We start from the raw sequence: 25,426 nt of genomic DNA on the forward strand, positions 1-25,426 counted from the left end.
ATCCTGCGGGCGGAACCTTAGGGTGGAGGTGCCGGCGCCGGCGGACACTTCCGGCCACGGACCGACGGAGCGGCAGCGGCGGTGGACAGACGGGACTTCCGGCCGGCGCGCAGACGGTAAAAACCCTGGAATTAAAATGTAATAAAAGAATAAAGATGAAGGAGGTGGCGGCGGCGGCCAGTGGGTGACTCCCCCCCCTCCCCCTCTACACCGCGCTCCCCATCCCCTCCCCTCCTCTCCCCCTTCACACTCTCCCCCAAAACCCTCACTCTCTCCACTTCCCCATCTCCTTCACTCTCCCTAAACCCCCTCCCTCCCATCCCGCCCCCGCCCCGCAACCCCCTCCACTCTCCCATCCCCTTCACCACCCCCTTCCCCCCCTCCCTGCAGGCTGGGGCTGGGGCTGGGGCTGGACCTGTGGCCAGGCTTCCTCTCCTCACCCCCTAAACTCACGCCTCTTATCACTTAATGCATTTCGTTGTCTCTGTACTGTACACTGACAATGACAATTAAACTTGAATCTGAATCCCCCCCCCTCCCCCCCCTCCCTCCCCATCATCTCCCCACCCCATCATCTCCCCCCCCATCCCCCCACCTCGCCCTAAACCCCCCCCCCCCCCCCACCTCCCCCCACCCCCCCCCCCACTATCCCCATCCCCTTTACCCCCCCCCCCCCATCCCCTTTACTATCTCCCCCTCCCCCCCCCCCCCCCCCAACTTCCCCCATGACAAATGAGGCAATTGCTTTTTTTGTTCTCATTGGGAGTTTGGAATTCTTCCACAAAGAGTGTTGGAAATGATATTTTAATACGGAGTCAGGTTGATTGTTGATAAACAAGGAGGCGAAATGTGACTGGGGGATGGGAGGAGGTTGTAGTCAGTGGTGTGAAATTGAGTTTAAAGTCCGATCGGTCACAATCCTATTGTATTGGAAAGCAGATTTGAGGGGCCATATGTCCTGCTCCTGCTATTAATTTGTGCAAAAATGTTTCCGCATCAAGATTTGCAAGGTACAGGATTTCTGGTGTACCAAGTGAGATGTTTAATAGGTGGAAATAAATACCTGTCGTTTTGTTTACCTGCTCCTCGGGCCACCCCTTATACAGAGTAGAAGCAGAACACTGGAGAAAATTGACAGGGTTTAGAGGAAAGAAGTAAGGCAACAATGGGATACTTCTCTTTCAAGATCAAGATCTGACACACATTTACTTATACCTCTCATGCAGGATGCAATCAATGTTCAAAAGAACAGCATTCTCCTGTCTCCCAAGTGCCTCATTATTCACTCTGTTTCTCTTTTATTTAAAACTAGAATCAGTAAAAGCAGAAACTCTCAGGCCGAGCAACATTCAAAAAGAGAAAGTTGAGAAGAATAACAACCCTAACTCTGAGTATCCGCGTGCTTCGCCTCAACAACTGATTAACAGTTGCTTTAACAATAGTAAGGATGGCATGTTGTGATCACCCGCATACTTCCAACCTACACATACGAGACAATTCACTGAAGCCAATTAATCCATGTCTTTGGTATGTGACATGAAACCGGAGCACCTGAGAGAACCCACGCTGTCACAGGGAGAACATACAAACTCTGTCCAGACAGCGCTTTCAGTCAGGATCGAGCCCGGGTCTCTGGCACTGTGAGGCAGCTGCTCTACCGCTGTGCCGCTTTGCTGAATGATCCCCCAGCACTGCCGAAACCCAGGAATGAAGCAGGGACCAGAGGGAGAGAGGAAGACAATGGGATAACTTGGCTGCCAGAAGCAAAGAGCTTGCACCCATACAATGAGATATAACTCCCAGTCTTTATTGTAATACAGAGTGCCAGTAATGAGTTTCTGACCAGACAGATGAGCGGTTTTGCAATAGTTAAAATCTGTGAGAAAACTCATTGTCAAGACAAGTCAAGTCAAGAGAGTTTATTGTCATGTGTCCCAAATAGGACAATGAAATGTGTATATATACACATAAATAAACAGATAAAGTGCAATAGGCTGTTATAGTTCAGAGTTTGTTTGAAGTTGTGTTTAATAGCCTGATGGCTGTGGGGAAGAAGCTGTTCCTGAACCTGGATGTTGCAGATTTCAGGCTCCTGTACCTTCTACCTGATGGCAGTGGAGAGATGAGTGTGTGGCCAGGATGGTGTGTTGATGTTGATGATGTTGGCAGCCTTTTTGAGGCAGCGACTGCGATAGATCCCCTCGATGGTAGGGAGGAGGCCTGGGCAGTGTTTACAACTTTTTGCAGCCTTTTCCGTTCTTGGACACTCGTTGCCGAACCAAGCCACGATGCAACCGGTCAGCATGCGCTCTACTGTGCACCTGTAGAAGTTCGAGAGAGTCCTCCTTGGCATCCCGACTCTCCGTAATCTTTTCAGGAAGTAGAGGTGCTGATGTGCTTTCTTTATAATTGCATCAGTGTGCTGGGACCAGGAGAGATCTTCGGAAATATGCACGCCCAGGAATTTGAAGTTCTTGACCCTTTCCACCATCAATCCATTGATATAAACAGGATTGTGGGTCCCTATCCTACCCCTTCCAAAGTCAACGATCAGTTCCTTGGTTTTGCTGGTGTTGAGAAGGTGGTGCCAGGATATTGTGCTGACACCATTTGGTCAATCGGTCGATCTCACTTCTATACTCTGACTCGTCCCCATTAGTGATACGTCCTACAACAGTGGTGTCGTCGGCGAACTTGATGATGGAGTTCGCATTATGTCCGGCTACACGGTCATGAGTATAGAGTGAGTACAGCAGAGGCTGAGCTCGCAGCCTTGAGGTGCTCCCGTGCTGATTGTTATCGTAGATGACACATTTCCACCAATACAGACAGACTGGTCTGTGAATGAGGAAGTCGAGGATCCAATTGCAGAGGGATGCGCAGAGACCCAGATCTGAGAGCTTGGTAACCAGCTTGGAGGGGATGACGGTATTAAATGCCGAGCTGTAGTCAATGAATAACAGCCTGACATATGAGTTTTTGTTGTCCAAGTGGTCCAGAGCAGAGTGGAGAGCCAGCGAGATCGCATCCACCGTTGATCTGTTGTGGCGGTAAATGAACTGCAGTGGATCCAGGTTTTTGTCGAGGTATGAGTTGATATGCGCCATGATCAACCTCTCAAAGCACTTCATCACCACAGACGTTAGTGCCACTGGTCGATAGTCATTGAGGCACGTCACCTTGATCTTCTTGGGCACCGGTATTATTGATGCCCTTTTAAAGCAGGTGGGAAACTCAGACCTCAGAAGTGAGAGGTTGAAAATGTTCACAAAGACTCCAGCCAGTTGGCCCGCACAGGTTTTTAAAACACGACCGGGTATACCATCAGGTCCAGGCACTTTCCGACGGTTCATCCCTCTAAAGGATCTTCTGACATCGGCCTCTGGACTGTGACCGAAATACCATCACGGCGAATGGGGGCTCGGGAAGGCACATCAGTGTTCTCCCTATCAAAGCGTGCGTAAAACGCATTGAGCTTGTCAGGGAGTGATGCTTCGCTGACATTTGAGCTGCCTCCTGATTGTGCCCAAATTTTTTTATTTCTTCCCCCTTATAAGATTCTACTGTGCTGTTTCTCTCTGCCACTGTGTGACTTCTTCAGGTGTGAGCTGGTATTGAATGTGTTGACACATCTACCTAGAGACTTCTTCGGGGAAAAGCTCAGTCGAATCTCGCCTTCCATTTGCAGTAGGATCACTGAACATCATTCATTTTTTCCTTTCCTCAACTCAATGTCATCAGGACCTGGGTCTAAATGCAGCACCTATTGTAACCCTGATGGAAATAAACTAAATATCAATCAACAGGGATTAATCCGATTAAAAGTATTACAACACGTTTACCTTAAATTGTCCAGAAATCCAAAAATGGAAGTCTCTGTATGAGGTCAGCATGAGATACTGGTTGTGGATGAGTAAGGTTTGAGTAAGACTCACTAATCCAAATTGAGATGAGTTCATGATAATAATAATAGAGCGTTATCTTGGGTTCAATTTCATGTTACTCCAGTTGGGATCAAGCTTCTATTTGCCTAAGAGATGTTCCAAAAGTAGCTGTGCATTTATTAACCCAAGCTATAGAACACATAAATGTGGGTATAATTGACGCTCCGATTCTTTATACAGTTGATTTAACAGAGCTTTATCAGTAAAAAAAAATGTAATGGAAATCAACACTTGTCTTCTCATCTAACCATTTATATGCAGGGTTGTCGCTGGAAGTTCAATATGATGTCTATGTTTTTTGTGAAATTTTGAAATATGAGAAATGGCAAGCAGAATAGTTGCTAAATTGTCTTTCGCAAATTTAGTTGCATTTAAATAGTGTTTTCTAACTTCTGTTCAAATAACATACACTTTGTTGCATTGCTCATCAACATCAATTTTCTTCCTGCTGTGAGTTAACTTCAAGAAAGACATTGCTTACTTTTGATTTCTCTTCAAAGACTGAAGTCACTGTATTAGGATATTGTCAATTGAATCCTAATCCACAACACATAATCCTCCGCCATTTCCGCCACCTCCAACGTGACCCCACCACTCGCCACATCTTCCCATCTCCCCCCATGTCTGCCTTCCGCAAAGACCGCTCCCTCCGCAACTCCCTTGTCAATTCTTCCCTTCCCTCCCGCACCACCCCCTCCCCGGGTACTTTCCGTTGCAACCGCTAGAAATGCAACACCTCTCCCTTCACCTCCCCCCTCGACTCCATTCAAGGACCCAAACAGTCGTTCCAGGTGCGACAAAGGTTCACCTGCATCTCCTCCAACCTCATCTACTGCATCCTCTGCTCTAGGTGTCAGCTGATTTACATTGGGGAGACTAAGCGTAGGTTGGGCGATCGTTTCGCCGAACACCTCCGCTCAGTCCGCAATAACCAACCTGACCTCCCGGTGGCTCAGCATTTCCACTCCCCCTCCCATTCCGAATCCGACCTCTCTGTCCTGGGTCTCCTCCATTGCCAGAGTGAGCAACAGCGGAAATTGGAGGAACAGCACCTCATATTCCGCCTGGGGACCTTGCGTCCGGATGGCATTAACATTGAATTCTCCCAATTTTGCTAGCCCTTGCTATCTCCTCCCCTTCCTTAATCCTCTAGCTGTCTCCTCACACCCTCCTATCCGCCCGCCCTCGGGCTCCTCCTCCTCCCCTTTTCCTTCCTTCTCCCCCCCCCCCATCAGTCTGAAGAAGGGTTTCGGCCCGAAACGTCGCCTATTTCCTTCGCTCCATAGATGCTGCTGCACCCGCTGAGTTACTCCAGCAATTTTGTGTACCTATTGTCACTTGAATGTTGTGTTGATTTGATTCAGATTCAGATTCAATTTTAATTGTCATTGTCAGTGTACACTACAGAGACAACGAAATGCATTTAGCATCTCCCTTGAAGAGCGACATAGCAAACGATTTGAATAAAAAAAAAAAATAATAAGTGTCCGGGGGGGGGAGATTGGCAATGGAATTCCAATGGAAAAGCTAGCTAAATTGGGATTATCCACACCAGTATGGATTATCCACACCATCCAGGATATTGGTGGAAAGTTTCAACCCCCAGTTAGGTTTGTAATCTAAATTCAACAACCATGTAAATTCTACCAATGCCTTTGAAATTCTGATACCAAGATTGGATTTGAACATGTATTTCCAATCTCTTAGCTATCCAATCAAAAGTGTTAAATGTACATTTTGAAACCCAGAGATCCTTAATGTCATCACTTTGAAACATCCTTCAGTTATATTTCAGTTTAAGTATAAGGCATATTCTTATCCACAGTCCATGAAACATTCTATTGTATTTAGTTTTTTTTTAATCGGGCTCTGATTTCACATTCTTCCAGGTGTTTGAAATGTTTGTTTTCTTTGAATGAGTTTTTATAAAATATATTTGTATTGTAGCATTTAGAATACATTTATTAATTTTGATACTCAAAAATTACCTGATTTTCTATTTAGAGCAAAACGAGGATTACCTGGGAGGATGTCGGTATCAATTATAATAAAGTGGAGTGGGCAGGAATATCCTGTGACAAAGCTGACAGAAGAAGATACAGTTCTGGACTTGAAGGAGATGATTAAGACTCTAACTGGTGTGCTGCCGGAACGACAGAAGTTACTTGGTCTGAAAATCAAAGGTAATGTCCATTCACACAAAAGTTCCGATGTGTGATTTTGATACAATGATACAATTTATTTGTTGTCATTTGAACGAGGTTCAAACGAAAGTTGGTTTCTGCAGTCATACACACAAGAAAAAGAACCAAGACACAACACAATTTACACAAACATCCATTCCAGTGAATCTCCTCCTCACTGTGATGGAAGGCAAAGTCTTATCTCTCCCCTGCACTCCTCATTCTCCTCCCGATGTCAGAAAGCCCCCCAGCTGGCGATGGTAAGTGTCCCGCAGCCATTAAAGCCGCGCGGGGTGATGCAAGGCCGTGCTCCGGGTCTTGGTGTTGGAGCCCCCGTGGCCATTTAAAGCCGTGTTGGGGTGCTGTAAGGCCCCGCTCCAGGTAATTTTCAACCCCGCAACTCGGGCGGGAGAAGTCACAGTTGCGGAAGCCCCGAAAAGCGGTCTCCCAGCAGGGACCCGCGGGCTCCCGATGTCACCGTCCACCAGACCTGCGGTTGGAGCCTCCGAATCTCCGGGGTCGGGTCACAGCGGCGCGCCACCACAGCTCCTCCCACTCCGAACTCGGCCAGCTCCACGATGGTAAGTAAGTCTGCAGCTCCGCGACTGGAGCCCCAGGTCGTTCCGGTTGGAGGCCGCTCCACAGTGCTAGGCCCCAACGACAACGGAGACCCGACAGAGAAAAGGTCGGGTTCTCCATGCAGGGGAAAGATTTTAAAAGTTTCCCCACACCCCGCCCCCACACACATACCCAGTTTTAAAAAAAGCACTTTAAACTACATTCAAACGAGACATAAAATTAAACGGACTGCAGAGGCCGCTGCGACGCGAGTCGCGCCGCCCACCCAATTTTAGAGTCGGCATGGAAATAGCCCTTCGGCCCAACTTGCCACTGCCAACCAAGATGGCCCATTGTCACAAGTCCTGCCTGCCCATAGTTTGCCCATATCCCACTAAAAAATTCCTATCCATGTACCTGTCAAAATGTCTTTTAAATGTTACAATTGTACCTCCCTCAATTACCTCCTCTGGCAGCTTGTTCCATATACCCTCCACCCTCTGTGTTTAAAATGTTGCCCTTCAGGTTTCTATTAAATCTTCCCTACTCAACTTTAACCTATGTCCTCTGATTCTTGATTTTGCTACGCTGGGTCAAAGACTATGCATCTACCCTGTCTATCCCCCTCATGATCATATTCACCTCTATACACTCCTCATCCTCCGGTGCTCCAAGGAATAAAGTTTGAGCCTGGCCAACCTCTCCGGATCTCAAGTCATGACAACGTTCACGTAAATCTTCTCTGCATTCTTTCCAGAGCAGAGTGAGCATTCACTCTTTGCTTTCCCCAAGCTTGTGTAAATACCAAGAATGAATGCTAATGCTGAGTAAATCTAACTTTTAGTAAATTATTTGATTGCATTTGTGAATTATGTGATTTGTCAGAGTACATGCAAAACAAAATTTTCACTGTATCTCGGTATAGACAATGATAAACCAATACGAATCATTCCATGGTGAGTTGGGATTAAATTGTGATGTATCTCAAACTGAAAGAGACATAGTGTCGGAGTTTTCCTTTATTTTCAATTGTATTCATGTTTACAATGAACTTTAAAGGGCACAGTTAACTGTGTTCATTAAACTTCTATTTATTCAATTCATATCTATAAGTTATTTTAAAATAGTGCGATTACTGGAAATAATTTTGATTACTTGGGAAAAAGCACTAGCTTGATAATATTTTTGGGGCTGGGAAAGGTAAGTTCAGTCATGGGGAATTTAGAAGCAAATACCTTTGACTTTTGCTGCCCTTCAGTAAGTTCATTTCTGATCTGCTTGTAACATCTACATTACATTTTTAGCTAGTTCAGGTAACATTCCATCTTCAACTTCTGCCTTTAAAAAACATACAAAATTGTTTCCATTATCCTTTGAAGAAGAATGTTGCTACGACTTATGACCCTTGGCGAAAGTTTGCTCGTCCCTTCGTGGAATGGGTGATCCGTATTTTTGAACTGTGACTCCTCATTGTGGGAATTGTAAGGGGAAACGTCACTCCACATATAACCAGTGAAGAGCCCCTGGTATCTCAGATGTGTCAGTCAAGTTCGCTATCTCTTTTACAAACTCTGACTAGAGTTAAATACTAAACTAGCCTGTCCAGCCTTTCCTTAAGACAACCTGTCAATTTTGGGTTTCAGTCCAGTAATCCTTTCATTAATTGCTTCCAATATATTTACACGATTTTTGAAAAAAGGGCTGCAGAACCACTCTCTGGTATAATTGAAAATTGTCCCATGTGTGTGTAGGATAGATAGCGTTAGTGTGCGGGGATTGCTGGTCGGCGCGGTTTTGGTGGGCCAAAGGACCTGTTTCTGCATCTCAAAACTAAACTACCACAGAGAGAACTTCAGACGTGGTCTCATCAAAATCCTAATTGAGCACTACTTCTGTACTTTTATATTCAATATCTCTTTGATAAACAAAATACCGTTTGCGTTTCAAATAACTTGCTAAATTCATGTATAAGATATGGGCCTCATTGGAAAGCTGGTATTTATCACCCATCTGGATATGACCTAGACAAATATGATGATGAGCCACCTTTGCGAACTGCTGCAGTTCTTTTGGCCGAGGTGCTTTCCGAGTGGATTTAGATAGTTCCAGTGTTTAGACCCATTGACGACGAAGGGTTCATAATGCTTTACTTAGTCAGGAATGTATGGCTCCCGGGGCCAAAGACGCGGGTTTGATCCTGACCTTGGGTTCTATCTGTATGGAATGTGCCCATTCTCTCTCTGACCCCATGGGTTTCCTCCAGGTTCCTAGCACATTGCAAAGATGTGTGCATTAGTAGATTAATTGACCTATATAAATTGCCCCCCGTTTGTAGGGAGTGGATGAGAAAATGGGATCACATAGTGTGAACAGGTGATCAATGATTGGTGTGGACCTGGTGGGCCGCAGGGGCTGTTTCCATGCTAAGTCTGAACTAAACTTAGGAATTTGCAATTTTTTAATGTTCCCATGTATAAGCTGCCCTTGTCAACTTTCCATCATCCCATGCGATCAAACTTCCAGAACAGCCTTATCAAATGCCTTGCTGAAATCTAGATAGATGCCATCTATGGCTATGCCCTCCTCAACCTTTTTAGTTGCTCTTCAAAAAACTCACATTCTTGAGACATGATCTCCCTCATACAAAACCCTGATGACCATCCCTAATCAGCCCCTGTCTATCAAAATGCATATTTATCTTATCCCTCAGAATACTCTGCTAACTTGCCGACTACAGACATCAGGCTCACTGCTCTATAGTTTGCTAGCTTTTCCCTGCATAAACCTATTCTTAAGTAGAGTCAATATTATCCAGTCTTCTGGCTCATTGCCCTATCTGATGATGATTTGTATCCTTTGATATATCTGATCAGGCTTGGGAGGTTTATCCACCTTCATATAGTTTTCACCTTCACATTCAGCACCTCCTTGACAGTAATATTCCTCAAGCCACTTCCATTAACTGATGCAAGTTCTCCAGTCTTTACATCTTTATCCACAGTAAACACAGAGGAGAGATACTCCTGTCCAATTTCCTAAGAGTAGGTCCAGCTTTGCCCTCTCTCATGTCAGGCCCCTCTACATATTGTTTGAAGAAACTTTCCTGAACACATTTGGCAAATTCCCCCCCTGTCCAAGTCCTTAGCACTATGACTGTCCCCGTCTCTATTGGGGAAAGTTGTCCATATGGATTTCAGCAAGGCATTTGTTAAGATTCTACCATGACCACCTTATTAGACCAGCAGCTGCCTGCAATTTCTTGGCATATTGGCTCTTCCACTTTCTGCGGTCTATATGGGGGCATGGAGTGCACTCCCAACAATGTGATCATCCCCTTTTTATTTCTTTGCTCCACCCATACAGGCTCACTGGACGAACCATCAGTAATGTAATCTCGGACTGCCACTGTTACATTTTACTTGAACAATAAATCAACGCTGCGTCCTCTTTTAACCCACCCTGTATTGTCTGTAGCGCCTGTACCCTGGAGCATTGAGCTGCCCATCCTTTTTCCTCTCTTTGTCCGGTTTCTGTATTGGCTGCAACAGGATTCGTGCACATATCCATGCCCTAAGTTAATCTGCCTTGCTCATGCCCAGTCTGAAGAAGGGTCTCGACCCGAAACGTCACCAATTCCTTCTTTCCATAGATGCTGCCTCACACGCTGAGTTTCTCCAGCATTTTGTGTCTACCTTCGATTTTACCAGCATCTGCAGTTCTTTCTTCACACCTCAAGTTCATCTGCCTTGCTCATCAGGCCTCTCGCATTAAAATAAGTGTAATTCGATCCAACAACCCTTCCTCGCTCTGTCATGCCCATTCTGTCCATTGTACTTTCCTTCATCACTAACTTCCAGCCTCTCTCCTCGCCACGCAGTCCTGCATTGGACCCCAACCCCTTGCCAATCTAGTTTAAACCTATCTGTGCAGCACCTGCATGCCAGAATAATCGTTCCCCTCCAGTACAACCCCATCCCTCTTGTAGAGGTTACCTCTGCTCCAGAAAAGATCCCAATTGTCCAAAAATCGGAATCCCTGCACCGACTCCTTGACCACTCATTCATCTGCCCTATCTTCCTATTCCAATCTTCACCCGCACATAGCATAGGGAGTAATCCAGACACCCCTACCCTGGAGGTCCTGCTTTTTAACCTTTTGCCTAACTTCCTATAATCACTTTGCAGGATCTCATCCCTTTTTCTCCATATGTAATTTGTGCCAACATGCACAATTACAACGTTAATTCCCGGGATGGCAGGACTGTCATATGCTGAGAGAATGGAGCAGCTGGACTTGTACACTCTGGAGTTTAGAAGGATGAGAGGGATCTCATTGAAACTTATAAGATTGTTAAGGGCTTGGACACGCTAGAGGCAGGAAACATGTTCTCGATGTTGGGGGAGTCCAGAACCAGGGTCCACAGTTTAAGAATAAGGAGTAAGCCATTTAGAATGGAGACAAGGAAACACTTTTTCTCACTGAGAGCGGTGAGTCTGTGGAATTCTCTGCCTCAGAGGGCGATGGAGGCAGGTTCTCTGGATGCTTTCAAGAGAGAGCTAGAGAGGGCTCTTGAAAAATAGCGGAGTTGGGGGATATGAGGAGAAGGCAGGAACAGGGTACTGATTGGGGATGATCAGCCATGATAAAATTGAATGGCGTTGCTGGCTCGAAGGGCCGAATGGCCTACTCCTGCACCTATTGTCTATTGTCAATAACTTCTGGCTGCTCACCTTCCCCCTTGAAACAGCCATGTAGCTGCTCCCTGACATCCTGGATTGTGGCACCAGGGAGGCATCACACCATCCTAGCGTCTCAATTGCTGCCGCAGAATCTCCTGTCTGCCACCCCTCCTAACTAATGAGTCTCCTATCACTATGGTTCTTCCCTGCTGTGGCTCCAAACTAATCTCAATGCCACCGCCCTGCCTGATACTGCTGCACAACCCTGGTGGGGCATTTCTCCCCCCCAAACAGTATCGAAACTGTGTACTGGTTTTGAAGGGGAGTGGCCATAGGGGGTCACCTGCACTCTGCCCACTACTCTTCCTACTGGTCACCCACCTACACTCTTCCTGGACCTTGGGCATGACCACCTGAATTTAAGTCTTATCCAAAGAGCTCTCATTGTGTCTGATGTTCCTGAGATCCTCCAGCAACAGCTTCAGTTTCCTAGTCATCAGGGACACCAGCAGTTTCCCTGACTTCCCACATGCTGCAGGTAGAACGTTGCACCATTGTACCCACCATTACTACTGCACTGAAACAAGAAACAGAAGCACAAGGATCACACGCAACACACAACAGCATTTTGTGTCTATCTTTGGTGTAAACTGGCATCTGCAGTTCCTTCCTACGCATTCAAAAGGTATTTGGATAGGCACTTGAGAGAGAATAATCTGCATGGGGAAGAAGGGGGAATTGGACTGACTGGCATTCTGCAAGGAGAACTCCAAGCTGAATGGTCTCCTGGGATCCCAAAAGAGTTCAGACTGAGGTGCGAATGAATGATTCTGTGTACACTCTCCCAGCCCATGAATCATTTGAGATTCGGGTGAATCTCGGGATTCGGGAGAAACGGGTGAAGGAGTGGAGTTCATTATATTGAGGCAGTGGGTATAATTAAAGTTAATTGGGAAGTTATATAAAGGGCAAAACAGAAGAAAATTATCATGCAGGATGAAATATTGTTATTGGTTTATTATTGTCGGGTGTACCGAGATACAGTGGAAAATAATGTGTTTTCATTCAATCTAATCATGACATAGTATACTGGAGTACACTCAAGCCATACACAAGTACAAGAGGTAGTGCAAGGAGAACATGACCCAAGTGCAGAATATAGTATTGCACCGTTAAGACGTTACAGCAACATTTGGATTTTAGGAGGAAAGTTCAGGTAACTACTGACAAGTGTAGTGCAGACAATGTTGAGATGCTTCATTTTGTCCATTTTTTTTTCCATTTGTATTAAATCTAAATTAATAGTTTTTCTTGCTTACAGGTAAAGCTGCAGAAGATGACGTAAAGCTGGGCGTGCTTAAATTGAAACCAAATACTAAGATTATGATGATGGGCAGCAGGGAGGAGTGCCTGGTAGGAATCAAATATTCAACGTGTGAAAATACACTTAGTTTCAATTGTTTGGATTAGGTCTGGCTGATTCTGGTATAGGAAAAGAAAAGGAAATAGTTTAGGAAGGAACTGCAGATGCTGGTTTACACTGAAGATAGACACAAAATGCTGGAATAACTCAGTGGGACAGGCAGCATCTCTGGAGGAAAGGAATGGGTGACATTTTGGGTCAAGACTGAAAAGGGTCTCAACCCGAAACGTTACCCATTCCTTCTCTCCAGAGATGCTGCCTGTCCCACTAAGTTACTCCAGCATTTTGTGTCTATCTTCTAAGTTAATAGTTTGATTGAATGAGATTTAGTGAAATATATTCTCTCTTTAGTCTAAAATGTTAGCCTGCCTTTTCTTGACTTGGCCTGCGCCATAGCTTGAGAAAAGGCCATGATTCTTGCCCTGCCATGTAAAACAGCATCAGAAAATGCTACAAGCAATCAGCAAATTTTGCAGCATTTTTGGAAACAATAATATAACCATATATAACCATATAACAATTACAGCACGGAAACAGGCCATCTCGACCCTTCTAGTCCGTGCCGAACACATAATCTCCCCTAGTCCCATATACCTGCGCTCAGACCATAACCCTCCATTCCCTTCCCATCCATATAACTATCCAATTTATTTTTAAATGAAAAACGAACCTGCCTCCACCACCTTCACTGGAAGCTCATTCCACACAGCTACCACTCTCTGAGTAAAGAAGTTCCCCCTCATGTTACCCCTAAACTTCAGTCCCTTAATTCTCATGTCATGTTCCCTTGTTTGAATCTTCCCTACTCTCAGTTGGAAAAGCTTTTCCACGTCAACTCTGTCTATCCCTCTCATCATTTAAAAAACCTCTATCAAGTCCCCCCTTAACCTTCTGCGCTCCAAAGAATAAGGGATATTGGTGAAGGTGCATGCCGTGCTAACACAATGTTTCGAGAAAAGAGTTCATGGTACAGTTAGTTAAATTGTTGCTGCAAACTCTGCCAAATTGGATCTCTGTACTTTGGTCAGTACTTTTTTTTCTTTGTTCAGCAGGAAGGAATCCCTCATCAGTGCCATACATAGGAATCATAATTGCTTGAAGGATATCATACTCTGAAGGATTAACATATTGCTTGAAAGATTACATAGATATTGCTGGAGGACTGACCAATTAGAGGAGAGTAGCAGTCAGTTCTGTGGCAACATGCAAGGTTATGAGGCACAGCGGGGTCGGGTGAAGTCGGTCAGGGCTATAGTGATAGGAGACTCCTTAGTTCGGGACAGTCGGGAGGTTCTGTGGCAGCAAATTGGACTCCACAAGAGTGTGCTGCCTTGCTGGTGTCAGGGTCCAGGGTGGCTTGGAGTGGCTGCAGAACATTCTCAAGGGGGAGGGTAAGCAGAGGGAAGTCATTGTGCACATTGACATAAACATAAACATAGGAAAAGTGATGAAGTCCTGCAGAGTGAATGTAGGAAGTTGGTCAAAAGGTTTAAAAGTAGGACCTTGATTGTGGTGATCTCTGGATTGTTCCTAGTTTCATATGCCAGTTAAGGTAGGGATGGGAAGATGGGGCAGGGGAATATGCGGCTGAGGAGTTGGTACAGGGATAGGTATTCCTATTTTTGGATCACTGGTTGAAAAATGTCCACGAGAGCCCCGTGTACCGACGAGTGGCCATTACCGTAAATCTCCGAGTTCAAATCAGGGCAAACTCGGGAGAACTCTTGGAATGAACTAGCACCGTGGGACAGGGCTATTATGTCTTTCCATCTCTGGCCTTTCACCAACTATCTGAAAATCAAATCCCCCTCACTGATATACACCTATCACTTGCCAGGCATTGTCCCACCCCCACCTCTCTTTCTCTTCTCTACTATATCAATCTGAAGAAGGGTCATGATCCAAAACGTTTGCTATCCACGTTCTCCAAAGATGGTACCTGACCCGCTGAGTTACCCCTGCACTTTATTTTATTTTGCTAGATGAAGTAGTTGAGGCTGGAAATATGGTAGCATTTAAAAGCCATTTGGACAGGTACATGAAGAGGAAAGGTCTAGACATGGTGGGCCTGGAGGTGTTGGGCTGGACAGCCTGCTTCTGTGCTTTTCATACCTTTTGGTTTCACCATGTAAAAATTACAGCTGTGTTAAACATAGTGCCCCCCATTTCAGGGCACCATAATGTTTGGGACACATGGCTTCACAGGCATTTGTAATTGCTCAGGTGTGTTTGATTGCCTCCATAATGCAGGTATAAGAGAGCTCTCAGCACCTAGTCTTTCCTCTAGTCTTTCCATCACCTTTGGAAACTTTTATTGCTGTTCATCAACATGAGGACCAAAGTTGTGCCAATGAAAGTCAAATAAGCCAATTATGAGACTGAGAAACAAGAATAAAACTGTTTGAGGCATCAGCCAAACAGGCGAACCAAAATCAACTGTTTGGAAAATCTTTTAAGAAGAAAGAGAGCACTGGTGAGCTTACTAATCACAAAGGGATTGGCAGGCCAAGGAAGACCTCCACAGCTGATGACAGAAGAATTCTCTCAATAATAAAGAAAAATCTCCAAACACCTGTCCGACAGATCAGAAACACTCTTCAGGAGTCCAGTGTGGATTTGACAAGGGCCACTGTCCGCAGAAGACGTAATGACCAGAAATACAGAGGCTACACTGCAAGATGCAAACCACTGGTTAGTTGCAAAAATAGGATGGCCAGGTTACACTTTGCCAAGAAGTACTTAAAAGAGCAACCACAGTTCTGGAAAAAGGTCTTGAGGACAGATGAGACAAAGATTAACTTGTATCAGAGTGATGGCAAGAGCAAAGTATGGAGGAGAGAAGGAACTGCCCAAGATCCAAAGCATACTACCTCATTCAGGGCTCGAAATTAGCGGTTGCCCGGTTGCCAATGGCAACCTACAGTCCCGCTGGGCAACCTAAAAGCCATGCCATTTTGCCCGGCTTGGCAAGCACCCGGGACACCTATCGTTTAATTCTGAGCGGGCCCCCTCTCTATCTTTCTCTTGCTCTCTGTCCGCTCCTCGACCGCCAGCACGGCAATACGCCTTGCACATGCACACTGCCACGGCCTGCACATCCTCCCCCTCCACATGCGCACAACCACAGCCAGCACCAAAGATCCTATAGAGAGGATCTTTGGCAGCACATCATTGGCCGTGCTTGTGCGCATGTGCCGCCCTGCACAGGCGCACTGCCACTGCAACTGGTCGGCATCGGCCGCTTTCTCCCTCCCTTTGCATTGCGGGAGATCTGGCCGCCTCGCCACGACTGCTGAAAACCAACGCAGAATCACTCGCTGGAGCTGGAGTAACTCCCTGGAGTAACTCTTGCTTCTTGGTTTCCTGGTCGAGACCCTTCTTCAGACTGATGTCGGGAGGGAAGGGAGGGGGGCGCTTCGGCAAAAAGAAAGGAAGAGGCGGAGACAGTAGGCTGTGGGAGAGCTGGGAATGGGAGGGGAAGGAGGGAGAAAGCAAGGACTACCTGAATTCGGAGAAGCCAATGTTCATACTGCTGGGGTGTAAACTAACCAAGCGAAATATGAGGTGCTGTTCCTCCAATTTGCAGTGGGCCTCACTCTGGCCATGGAGGAGGCCCAGGACAGAAAGATCGGATTCGGAATGGGAGGGGGAGCTGAAGTGCTGAGCCACCGCGAGATCAGGTTGGTTATTGCGAACTGAGTGTAGGTCTGCACTTAGTCTCACCGAGGTTGATCCAACCAGAATTTTGTTTTGAAGCGGAAAGAAATAATAGAAATTGCATTCATTGCAACATGTAAAAAGAGATGATATTGTAATGTTGCTGCATGTCATTGTGGTATATATCATGTCTTGATTGGTGAATATGTTTAGTTTGTGACTTTATTTGAAGCAGAAATAATATGTGAATGCTTCATTGACCATAATTCTGACTGGTAACTACGTCCGAGCACATTATCGCACATGTCATGCAAGCCGTCTTAAATGACCACCTAAACTGTCATTTGGCAACCTAAAAAGCTGCCTAGGTTGCCCGGCTGGCAACAGGGAAAAAAAGTTAAGCGAGAGCCCTGTCATCTGTGAATCATGGTGGTGGGGGTGTTATGGCCTGGGCATGTATGACTGCTGAAGGTACTGACTCACTTATTGTCATTGATGATACAACTGCTGATGGTAGTAACATAATGAATTCTGAAGTGTATAGACACATCCTACCTGCTTAAGTTCAAACAAATGCCTCAGAACATTGGCCAGTGGTTCATTCTACAGCAGGACAATGATCCCAAACATACTGCTAAAGCAATAAAGGATTTTTTCAAAGCTTTAAAAATGGTCAATTCTTGAGTGGCCAAGTCAATCACCCGATCTGAACCCAATTGAGCATGCCTTTTATATGCTGAAGAGAAAACTGAAGGGGACTAGCCCCTAAAACAAGCATACGGTAAAGGTAGCTGCAATACAGGCCTGGCAGAGCATCACCAGAGAAGACACCCAGCAACTGGTGATGTCCATGAATCGCAGACTTCAGCAGTCATTGCATGCAAAGGATATGCAACAAAATACTAAACATGACTATTTTCCTTTACATGGCATTGCTGTCCCAAACATTGTGTGACCTAAAATGGGGGGTCTAAGTATAAACACTGCTGTAATTTCTACATTTTGAAACTAAAATGTATAAAAATGGCCTTTATTAAAATCTGACAATGTGCACTTTAACCATGTGTGTTTTTTTTTCTATTACAAATCTCAAATTGTGGAGTACCAGGGACTATCTCATTTATTGTACCAATTTACTGTTGTGTGGTGTCTTTTTAAAATTGCTGTTTCTTTTTTTCTCCCACAAATATGTAATTACTGATTCTGTTCCATTCTGTTTTGTAATTTTTTTTTTTGCACAATCCGCAAGCATTGCCACTTTTCATTTCACTGCACATCTCGTATGCGTACGTGACGAATAATCTAAACTTGAAATTGAAACTTGAACTTGAACTTGAACAAATAATAGGTCTTTGTCCCAAACATTATGGAGAGCATTGTATGATCTAAGCACAGACACGGGATGGTACAGATACTGGATTTTATTTTATCATTTCATTTCCTTGTTCTTAATGGATGAGTCTTATTACTACTTGCTGCCTCACCCAATAGCACCTCGTCGTTCAGGACTTTCCACATAGAGAACTGTTGATCTGAATATCGGGTTCTGATTAATTTCTGTTTGTAATTTTCACAGTGTGTTGTAACAGGAAATTACATAGGAATTTCTTTTGACGAATAGATGCTCGGTTAATTGAGCATACATTTTTCTCATTCTTTCATTTCGTTCTCTGAAGTCATTGGGCACTTTGCCCAAATCTTAGTGCTCTAATATTAGCCTGTGATAAGATGGTCAGCGATAGACAATGTGGCAAATGTGAAGTATTTGGAGTAAAAGCGCAAAAAAAATTGTTAGGAGTATTCAGCAAGATGAGCAAGATTTCTACCAAACTAGAGCCTTTTCATCTATTTAAAATATTGATGCTATTTTTTTCTTCTTTCGCAGTTGTTATGTAACCTGGTTAGTAGTTTGCAGGATAAATTGAAGCATGCTGAAAACAATTATTCACTGGGGTTTACTGCTTGTCACTCTGGATTCAGTACTGAAAATTTTACATGGATCTCCAGAACAATGTTATACAGCTTTTGTTGTTGGTAGGGGGGGAGGGGAGGGAGGAGGGAGGATTTTAGGGTCTCCTGTCACTGGTGCAGGTGAACATGACCTTTACATAGTTCAATCTAGCTCCATTGGAGGAGAGGAAATTTGAAATGATAGGTTCCTGTTTTTCTGCTTGGGGTTGCCTGTTTAATGTGTTCATTTCCGACCTTGCTCAGGAGGAAGTACTGGCGCCACCCCCTGACAATGAAGACATCATCAATGACTTTGATATTGAAGAGGATGTTATAGAGGTGGAGAACAGGTACTGATTCCACTTTAAATGAGCGTTTGTGCAGAACTCTTTCCCTCGGCAGTGTGATTAAATGGATCACAGTGAATGTTTTTATTTTAGCTTGTGAGTCACGGAGTCACACAACACAGAAATGGGCCCTTCGGCCCAACTCGTCCATGTTGACTAAGATGCCAGCATCTAAGCTAGACCCTTTGCCCGAGTATGGCATATATCCCTCTAATCTTCTCCTGTCCATGTACCTACCCAAGTATCTATCTCTTTAATGCAGCTATCGTATCTGCTTCAGCTCCTCTGGGTGGCCCGGTTTCCTCCCGCTTTCCAAAGACCTGCAGTCTTGTGGGTTAATTAGCTTTGTAAATTGTCCCTAGTGTGTGTATTAGTGTACGGGTGTCATTGGTTGGCACAGACTTGGTAGGCCAAAGGGCTAGTTTCCACGCTGTATCTCGTAACTCTTTAAAGAAACCGCTTCAAAAAGCACAATCAAATTCGTAAGATACGTACAAAACCATGCTGAGTATACATGATCAGCATTTCTCTATCCAAATGCTATCTATCTCACAGGCTCCTCATCACTATTTTACCTACCACTGATTTTAGGCTCACTGGTCTATAGTTCCCCGGCAATTCCTTGCAGCCCTCCTTAAATAGTGGCACAACATTGTAACCTTCCAGTCATCCGGCACCTCACCCGTGACTAATAATGGTTGGTATATCCCATCCATGGCTCCTGCCTACAACGTCCTCCGATATATCTGATCAGGCCTGGGAGATTTATCTATTTTCATACGCTCTAGATCGTTCAGTACCTCCTTGACCATAACACGGACTGACCTCAAGACATCTCCATAAACTGTTCCAAGTTCCCCAGCCTTGCACATCTGAGGGGCCCCATTCTCTCTCTCTAGTTATCCTCTGCTTTAATTTACATAAAATCGCTTGGAATTTCCTTTAGATTATCTGCTAGAGCTATCTTTTTTTTTTTGCTCTCATATGATTTACTTCTTAAGCATGCACCTCAGTCTGCGTAACTCTTCCAGAAAGGATGCACTTGATCCCAGCTGTCCACCATGCCTCCTTTTTCCTGAATATTAAATTCTCCTGTCATCCAGGGTTCCTTACATCCAGAGGCCTTGGCCTTCACTTTGACATAAGCATGCAGGCCTTGAACTCTCACTATCACTATTTCAATGCCTCCCATTTTTCAGGTCCCTTTATGTGCAAACCTCCTACTCCAATCAATTTTAGCAAGTTTCTGTCCAATACTATCAAAGTTGTCCCTGCCTCAATTCAGAAATTTAACTTGTGTGCCTGCCCCTGTCTTTTCCATAAATATTTTAAAGCTAATAGAACTGTGGTCATCAAAAGACTCTCCTACTGACACTTCAGTCGCTTGCCCTTCCAAATTACCTTTCTCCAGTGAGGCATCACACCCTCATGGAGTCTCTTTTGCTGATACAAAGGTCCCCCTCACTTGTGGGTCTCCTATCACTATGGCTCTGCTTGTCTTCACCTTTCATGAAGGGCCTCATGATTCAGGCCTGATGCCACACACCTGACCACTGTTACTCTCCCTCGACCTGTCATTGCCCCAACAGTTTCCAAAAAGGCATAGCTTTCGTCGAGGAGTATGGCCATAGGATTGCTGCATCCTCTGCCTACTCTGTTTCCTGGAGATGATATATCTGTATTGTGCTCATATCCTTGGGGTGACCACCTCACTCTCACTCCTTTTCCATGATCTCCGTCTCCAGGCTGATCCGGAGGTTGTCTAGCTGCTTCAGTTCCCTAATGCGATCTGTAAGGAGCTACAGTGGCCACAGCCCACTTTGGTGTAGTCCTCGGGGACACTGGACGTCTCCCTGACTTCCTACATCTTGCAGGGGGTGCATAGAACTGCCCTAACTGCCATCTGTACTGCACTGGACCGAGGATTATGCTGAATGGGTGTTTCACACTAATATAGGGCATCATATTATTTATTGAAACCGTTTATAATTAGTCATACCGCAAGGAAACGGGCCCTGCAGCCTGACTCCTATATGCCAACCAAGATGCCGCATCTAAGCTCGTTCCATTTGGGCCCTGTCCCTTCAAACTATTCCCATCCATCTTCCTGCCCAAGTGTATTTTAAATGCTATTTCTTTATCGCTTGATCTGATATTCAGTTGTTGAAATGTGAACACCTCATGGTGGCAAGTGAGATAGATGGCGCCTAGGACATTTCAAGGTTTCAAGGTCAGTTTATTGTCACGTGTACCAATTAACGTACAGTGAAATTCGAATTACCATACAGCCATACCAAAAAAAAGCAACAAGCCACACACAACTACATAAAAGTTAACATAAACATCCACCACAGCAGTTTCGCCACTGATGGAAGGCAATAAGGTCCAATCTCCTTCCTCTTTTATTCTCCCGGGGTCGGCGTGGTCGAAGCTCCCGCGCCGGGGCGATCGATGCTTCCGCGTCGTGGGCGGTCGAAGCTCCTGCGGTTTGTAGTTCCCGAAGTCTGTCTCCGACTACAGACTGCGAGCTCCGTGATGTTAAAGTCCACAGGCTCCCTCAGAGGTCGATCTCTGGCGAAAGGATCGCAAGCTCCTTATGGTAAGCCCACAGGCACCCGTGGTGGAGCTCGTGATATCGGTTTCCAGCAAAGGCCGCCAACTCCACAATGTTAGGCCGCAGTGGATATGGCAAGAAATCGCATCTCCGTCGAGATAAGAGATTAGAAAAAGTTTCCCCAACTCCCCACCCCCCCCACATAAAACACTAAAAATATACATTTTACACATACAAACAAACAACAAAAGAAGGAAGGGACAGACAGACTGTTGGTGAGGCAACCACTGCTTTTGCTCCAAATGCAATTCTGACAATGCACAGCAGATCATTTTAGGGTAGTGATTAAGGATGGGATTGTATGGTCAATGTGAACTATGGGGGTGGGGGAATTAACTTTATTGTCTTTATTGTATTGTTCTGTATTCATTTGAAAACTTATTTCTAAAGAAAAAAACCCGATTATGTTGTTGACACCTAATCTAAATATGTAAACCAGATTTTTGGAGTGGAATGTTAAAGGGCACAATCTCCCACTTATTTGTGGCACATGGTAAACTTGCAGTCCTCTGATGAATTTGATGATTTTGCAGTAATTAATCTTAATTATTTTACACCAGGGAAGAAAACTTGGCCAAAATTGCACGCAGAGTAAAGGAATACAAAATAGAAATGCTGAACCAACCTCGGGAAGGGAAAAAGCTACTAGTTTTAGATGTCGATTACACATTATTTGGTAAGCATACTTACCAATTATAAAGAAATAGGTTGGCTATGAATTGAAGTACAGAAATTGCAATAATTGGTCACTTACCTGTTTTTTCAACAGCAAGCTTCTCTACCCTTCAACACGCTCGTTCATTCTAACCTCTGTAAATTTCTCATGAGGAGTGATCAGAAAATAATATTGTACAGTTTGACGTAACTGTATTTATTGAAATCAGTAGTATTTGCTATTGAGGGAGTGCAGCGTAGGTTCACAAGGTTAATTCCCGGAACGGCGGGAGTGTCATATGTTGAGAGAATGGAGCGGCTTGGCATGTATACTCTGTAATTTAGAAGGATGAGAGGATATCTTATTCAAACATATAAGATTATTAAGGGTTTGGACACGCTAGAAATAGGAAACATGTTCCCGATGGTGGGGGAGTCCAGACCAGGAGCCAAGCCACAGTTTAAGAATAATGGGTAAGCCATTTAGAACGGAGATGAGGAAACACTTTTTCACACAGAGAGTTGTGAGTCTGTGGAATTCTCTGCCTCAGAGGGCGGTGGAGGCCGGGTCTCTGGATACTTTCAAGAGAGAGTTAGATGGGGCTCTTAAGGATAGCGGAGTCGGGGGATATGGGGAGAAGGCAGTAACGGGGTACTGATTGTGGATGACCAGCCATGATCACATTGAATGGTGGTGCTGGCTCGAAGGGCCGAATGGCCTACTCCTGCACCTATTGTCTATTGTCAATGGTTAACAAATGAGAAGGTAGTTGACTTATTGTGGCTTTGCCCTTTGTCCCATTTCTCTGTGTTAAGCCGTGGGCAAGTATGAGAGAGAGCCTCAAAATTCTTCTTCTTTATTTTTTCAATATGTTAGCATTTTACTCAAAAAGAAAGTCAGACAAGACTGCAGATGCTGTAATCTGGTGCAAAAAGCAAACTGCCGGAGCATCTCAAGGCATCAGGCGGCATCTGTGGAGCAAAGGGATAATTGATGTTTTGTGTTGAGAGCTGCCCAATGCATCTTAGCTCAGGTCCACATTTTTCTTATTTCCATCAGACCTTGATATTCATGAATTTTGTTTTTGATGACCATCATCGAACTTTTCCATTTTGAGTATCTCTTTCAGTTAGACAAAGATGATGGACAAGGCCATCCATCCATCCATCTTGACCATTAGTGTTTGTGTCCCCACCACCACCTTTACTGTGAGAGAGAGGAAAAACACTCGAGCTAATAGAGGAAGCAAAATGTTCTCAAATCAAAGTCATTAAAGCTGGAGAGCAGATTGACCACAACAGCATGTTTAAAAAAATAAAACATTTCAGACCAGTAAAATATTCTGTTTTGATACTAAAGGGGAAGACCCATTTCATCAAATATCTACATGTATATGCAAATATTTTCCTCGAGCTTCAGGGCCTGATAATATGAGGAAGGAACTATGGCAGTTTTCTATAATTTCCCTTTTGCTTCTCTGGGAACTGTGTAGGCAGCCAAGTGTCCCCATTGTTATCTTGACCTAGGTCAAGTGATTCATAGAAATAATGTGTCTCACTGGTCCGCACATTGGAATGGTAAAACTGGGTCAATCATTGGGCCTGTTCCCCAATCTATTCTGGGACATTATTTCAGTAATGATCTCGATTATAAAATACAATAAAGAATTAAATAGCCCTCCAACAGCCACTTGTGGGTGTTGGCCCAAAGGCCGCTGCTCTTGTCATACGGCCAGTTTGGTGGCTCGAGCTGCACTCAATCCCTTGAGCCCATGTTCTGGCAGACACAATATTATTATTTAGTTCTGGCATGCTTTATCCTGCCCCTACCTCTTCCCCCTACTGCAATCAGACCGACGAAGAGTCCCTCCACAAAACCTCACCTACTCGTTTTCTTTCCTCCATAAAAGCTGCCTGACCTGCTGAGTTCATCCACCACTTTTTATTTTGCTCAAGATTCCAATATCTGCAGTTGCTTGTCTTCAGGATGTTATCGTTTGTCGCTTGGAATTCAGTGCAGAAATATTATGGTGATGCTCCAGTTATATAGGATGGCTTTCGTACAATATTGGTGGTCATATGTAAAGAAGGATATTAATGTATAGGAAGGAACTACAGATGCTGGTTTACACCGAAGATGGACACACAATGCTGGAGGAACTCCCCGGGCCAGGCAGCATCTCTGGAGAGAAGGAACAGAGATGCTGCCTGTCTCGCTCCGTTACTCCAGCGTTTTGTGTCTATCTTTGAAGGATATTAATGCACAGGAAGCAATTCAGGGAACATGTATTAGGCTAATACCTGGAATGTGCAAGACATAAGAGGAACATTTGGTGCTTGCATCTTCTGGAGTTTAGAAGAGGGATGGGTGAGAAGATGGTGGTGGATCTTGACAGAGTGGATGTGGGCACATCTATCGCGAGGTCATTGTTTAAAAAGCACAAAGTCATTTATTTAAATCGGATGAGAAGTGATAATTTTATGTTTTGGAGTGTTTTGAGCCTTTGGACTCTCTTTGAAAGAGAATGGGTAGCCGTTCTGAATTTTTTTTAAAGGTTGGAAAGAGAGATTCTTCATAATTAAAGTGTGAATCATTACAGGCTTAAGTGGGGGTATGGAGTTGAGTTTGCAATTGGATAAGCAGCCATCTAATTGAGTGGTAGAGCAGGCTCGAGGGATGAAATGACCTACTGAGTCATCGGTTCATCGTTCAGATGTTATTATGTAGCTGTTGTGCAGTGACATCATGGCCAAACACATCTCATTTATGTGCTCCAGATGAATAATTCAAGAGGCATGATAATTTTTTCACTTTGCAGGACCTTTTTTGTTATTGTAAAAATTTGCATAAGCTTCCAATAGGCATATTTTGGTGCTTTTAACATTTTTCTGCAATGTTTGATGTTCTGTAATTCTTTTTGCAAAATTATTTATGATTCAAAAGGAAAACTCTCATAAACCCCAACAGTACTTCACAGTTTGTGCCGGATCAAGTTCTATTAGCATGAATTGTTGTGTGATCTATTGTTGTTGACTCTAAATACCTGCTTGAAAATAACCAATCTATCAATATTCTGGATGCAATGAAGTATAGAAAGGTACATTATTATGTTCCATGAGGGTAGATTCAATCTCTGGTTACATAGGTATAAACTCACTGTGTCTTGTGACTGGCTCTCATTGGAAGTATAGGTAAAGCTGAAAGAAAATTGCACATTCTGGAAATCTGAAATAAATACAGAAAATCCAACGAAAACGCAATGTCAGACAGCGTCTGTGCAAAGAGAAATAGAACTGCCCTTTGGTTAGTTCAGAGATACAGCGCGGCAACAGGCCCTTCGGCCCACTGAGTCTACACCGACCAGCGATCCCCACACACTAACACTATCCTACACACACTAGCGACACTTTACATTT

At 44.5% G+C, this 25,426-nt stretch overlaps 1 protein-coding gene across 2 annotated transcripts in view; it reads left to right on the top strand.

The window, feature by feature from the left end:
- Window positions 1–25,426, top strand: part of ublcp1 (ubiquitin-like domain containing CTD phosphatase 1) — a 38,116-nt gene continuing 12,690 nt past the window's right edge. Inside the window, exons 1-5 of one of the 2 annotated variants that reach the window (XM_055642613.1) lie at window positions 1–116; window positions 5,949–6,127; window positions 12,686–12,777; window positions 18,659–18,744; window positions 21,916–22,031. In XM_055642613.1, the coding sequence (XP_055498588.1) occupies window positions 5,974–6,127; window positions 12,686–12,777; window positions 18,659–18,744; window positions 21,916–22,031 (448 nt within the window). In that variant the 5' untranslated portion in view covers window positions 1–116; window positions 5,949–5,973. Of the gene's footprint in view, window positions 139–5,948; window positions 6,128–12,685; window positions 12,778–18,658; window positions 18,745–21,915; window positions 22,032–25,426 lie in introns of both variants that reach the window. The other variant, XM_055642612.1, reaches the window with a different exon arrangement.

This window comes from Leucoraja erinacea, chromosome 11, assembly GCF_028641065.1.
Source record: "Leucoraja erinacea ecotype New England chromosome 11, Leri_hhj_1, whole genome shotgun sequence".
In the NCBI taxonomy this organism is placed as follows: Eukaryota; Metazoa; Chordata; class Chondrichthyes; order Rajiformes; family Rajidae; genus Leucoraja; species Leucoraja erinaceus.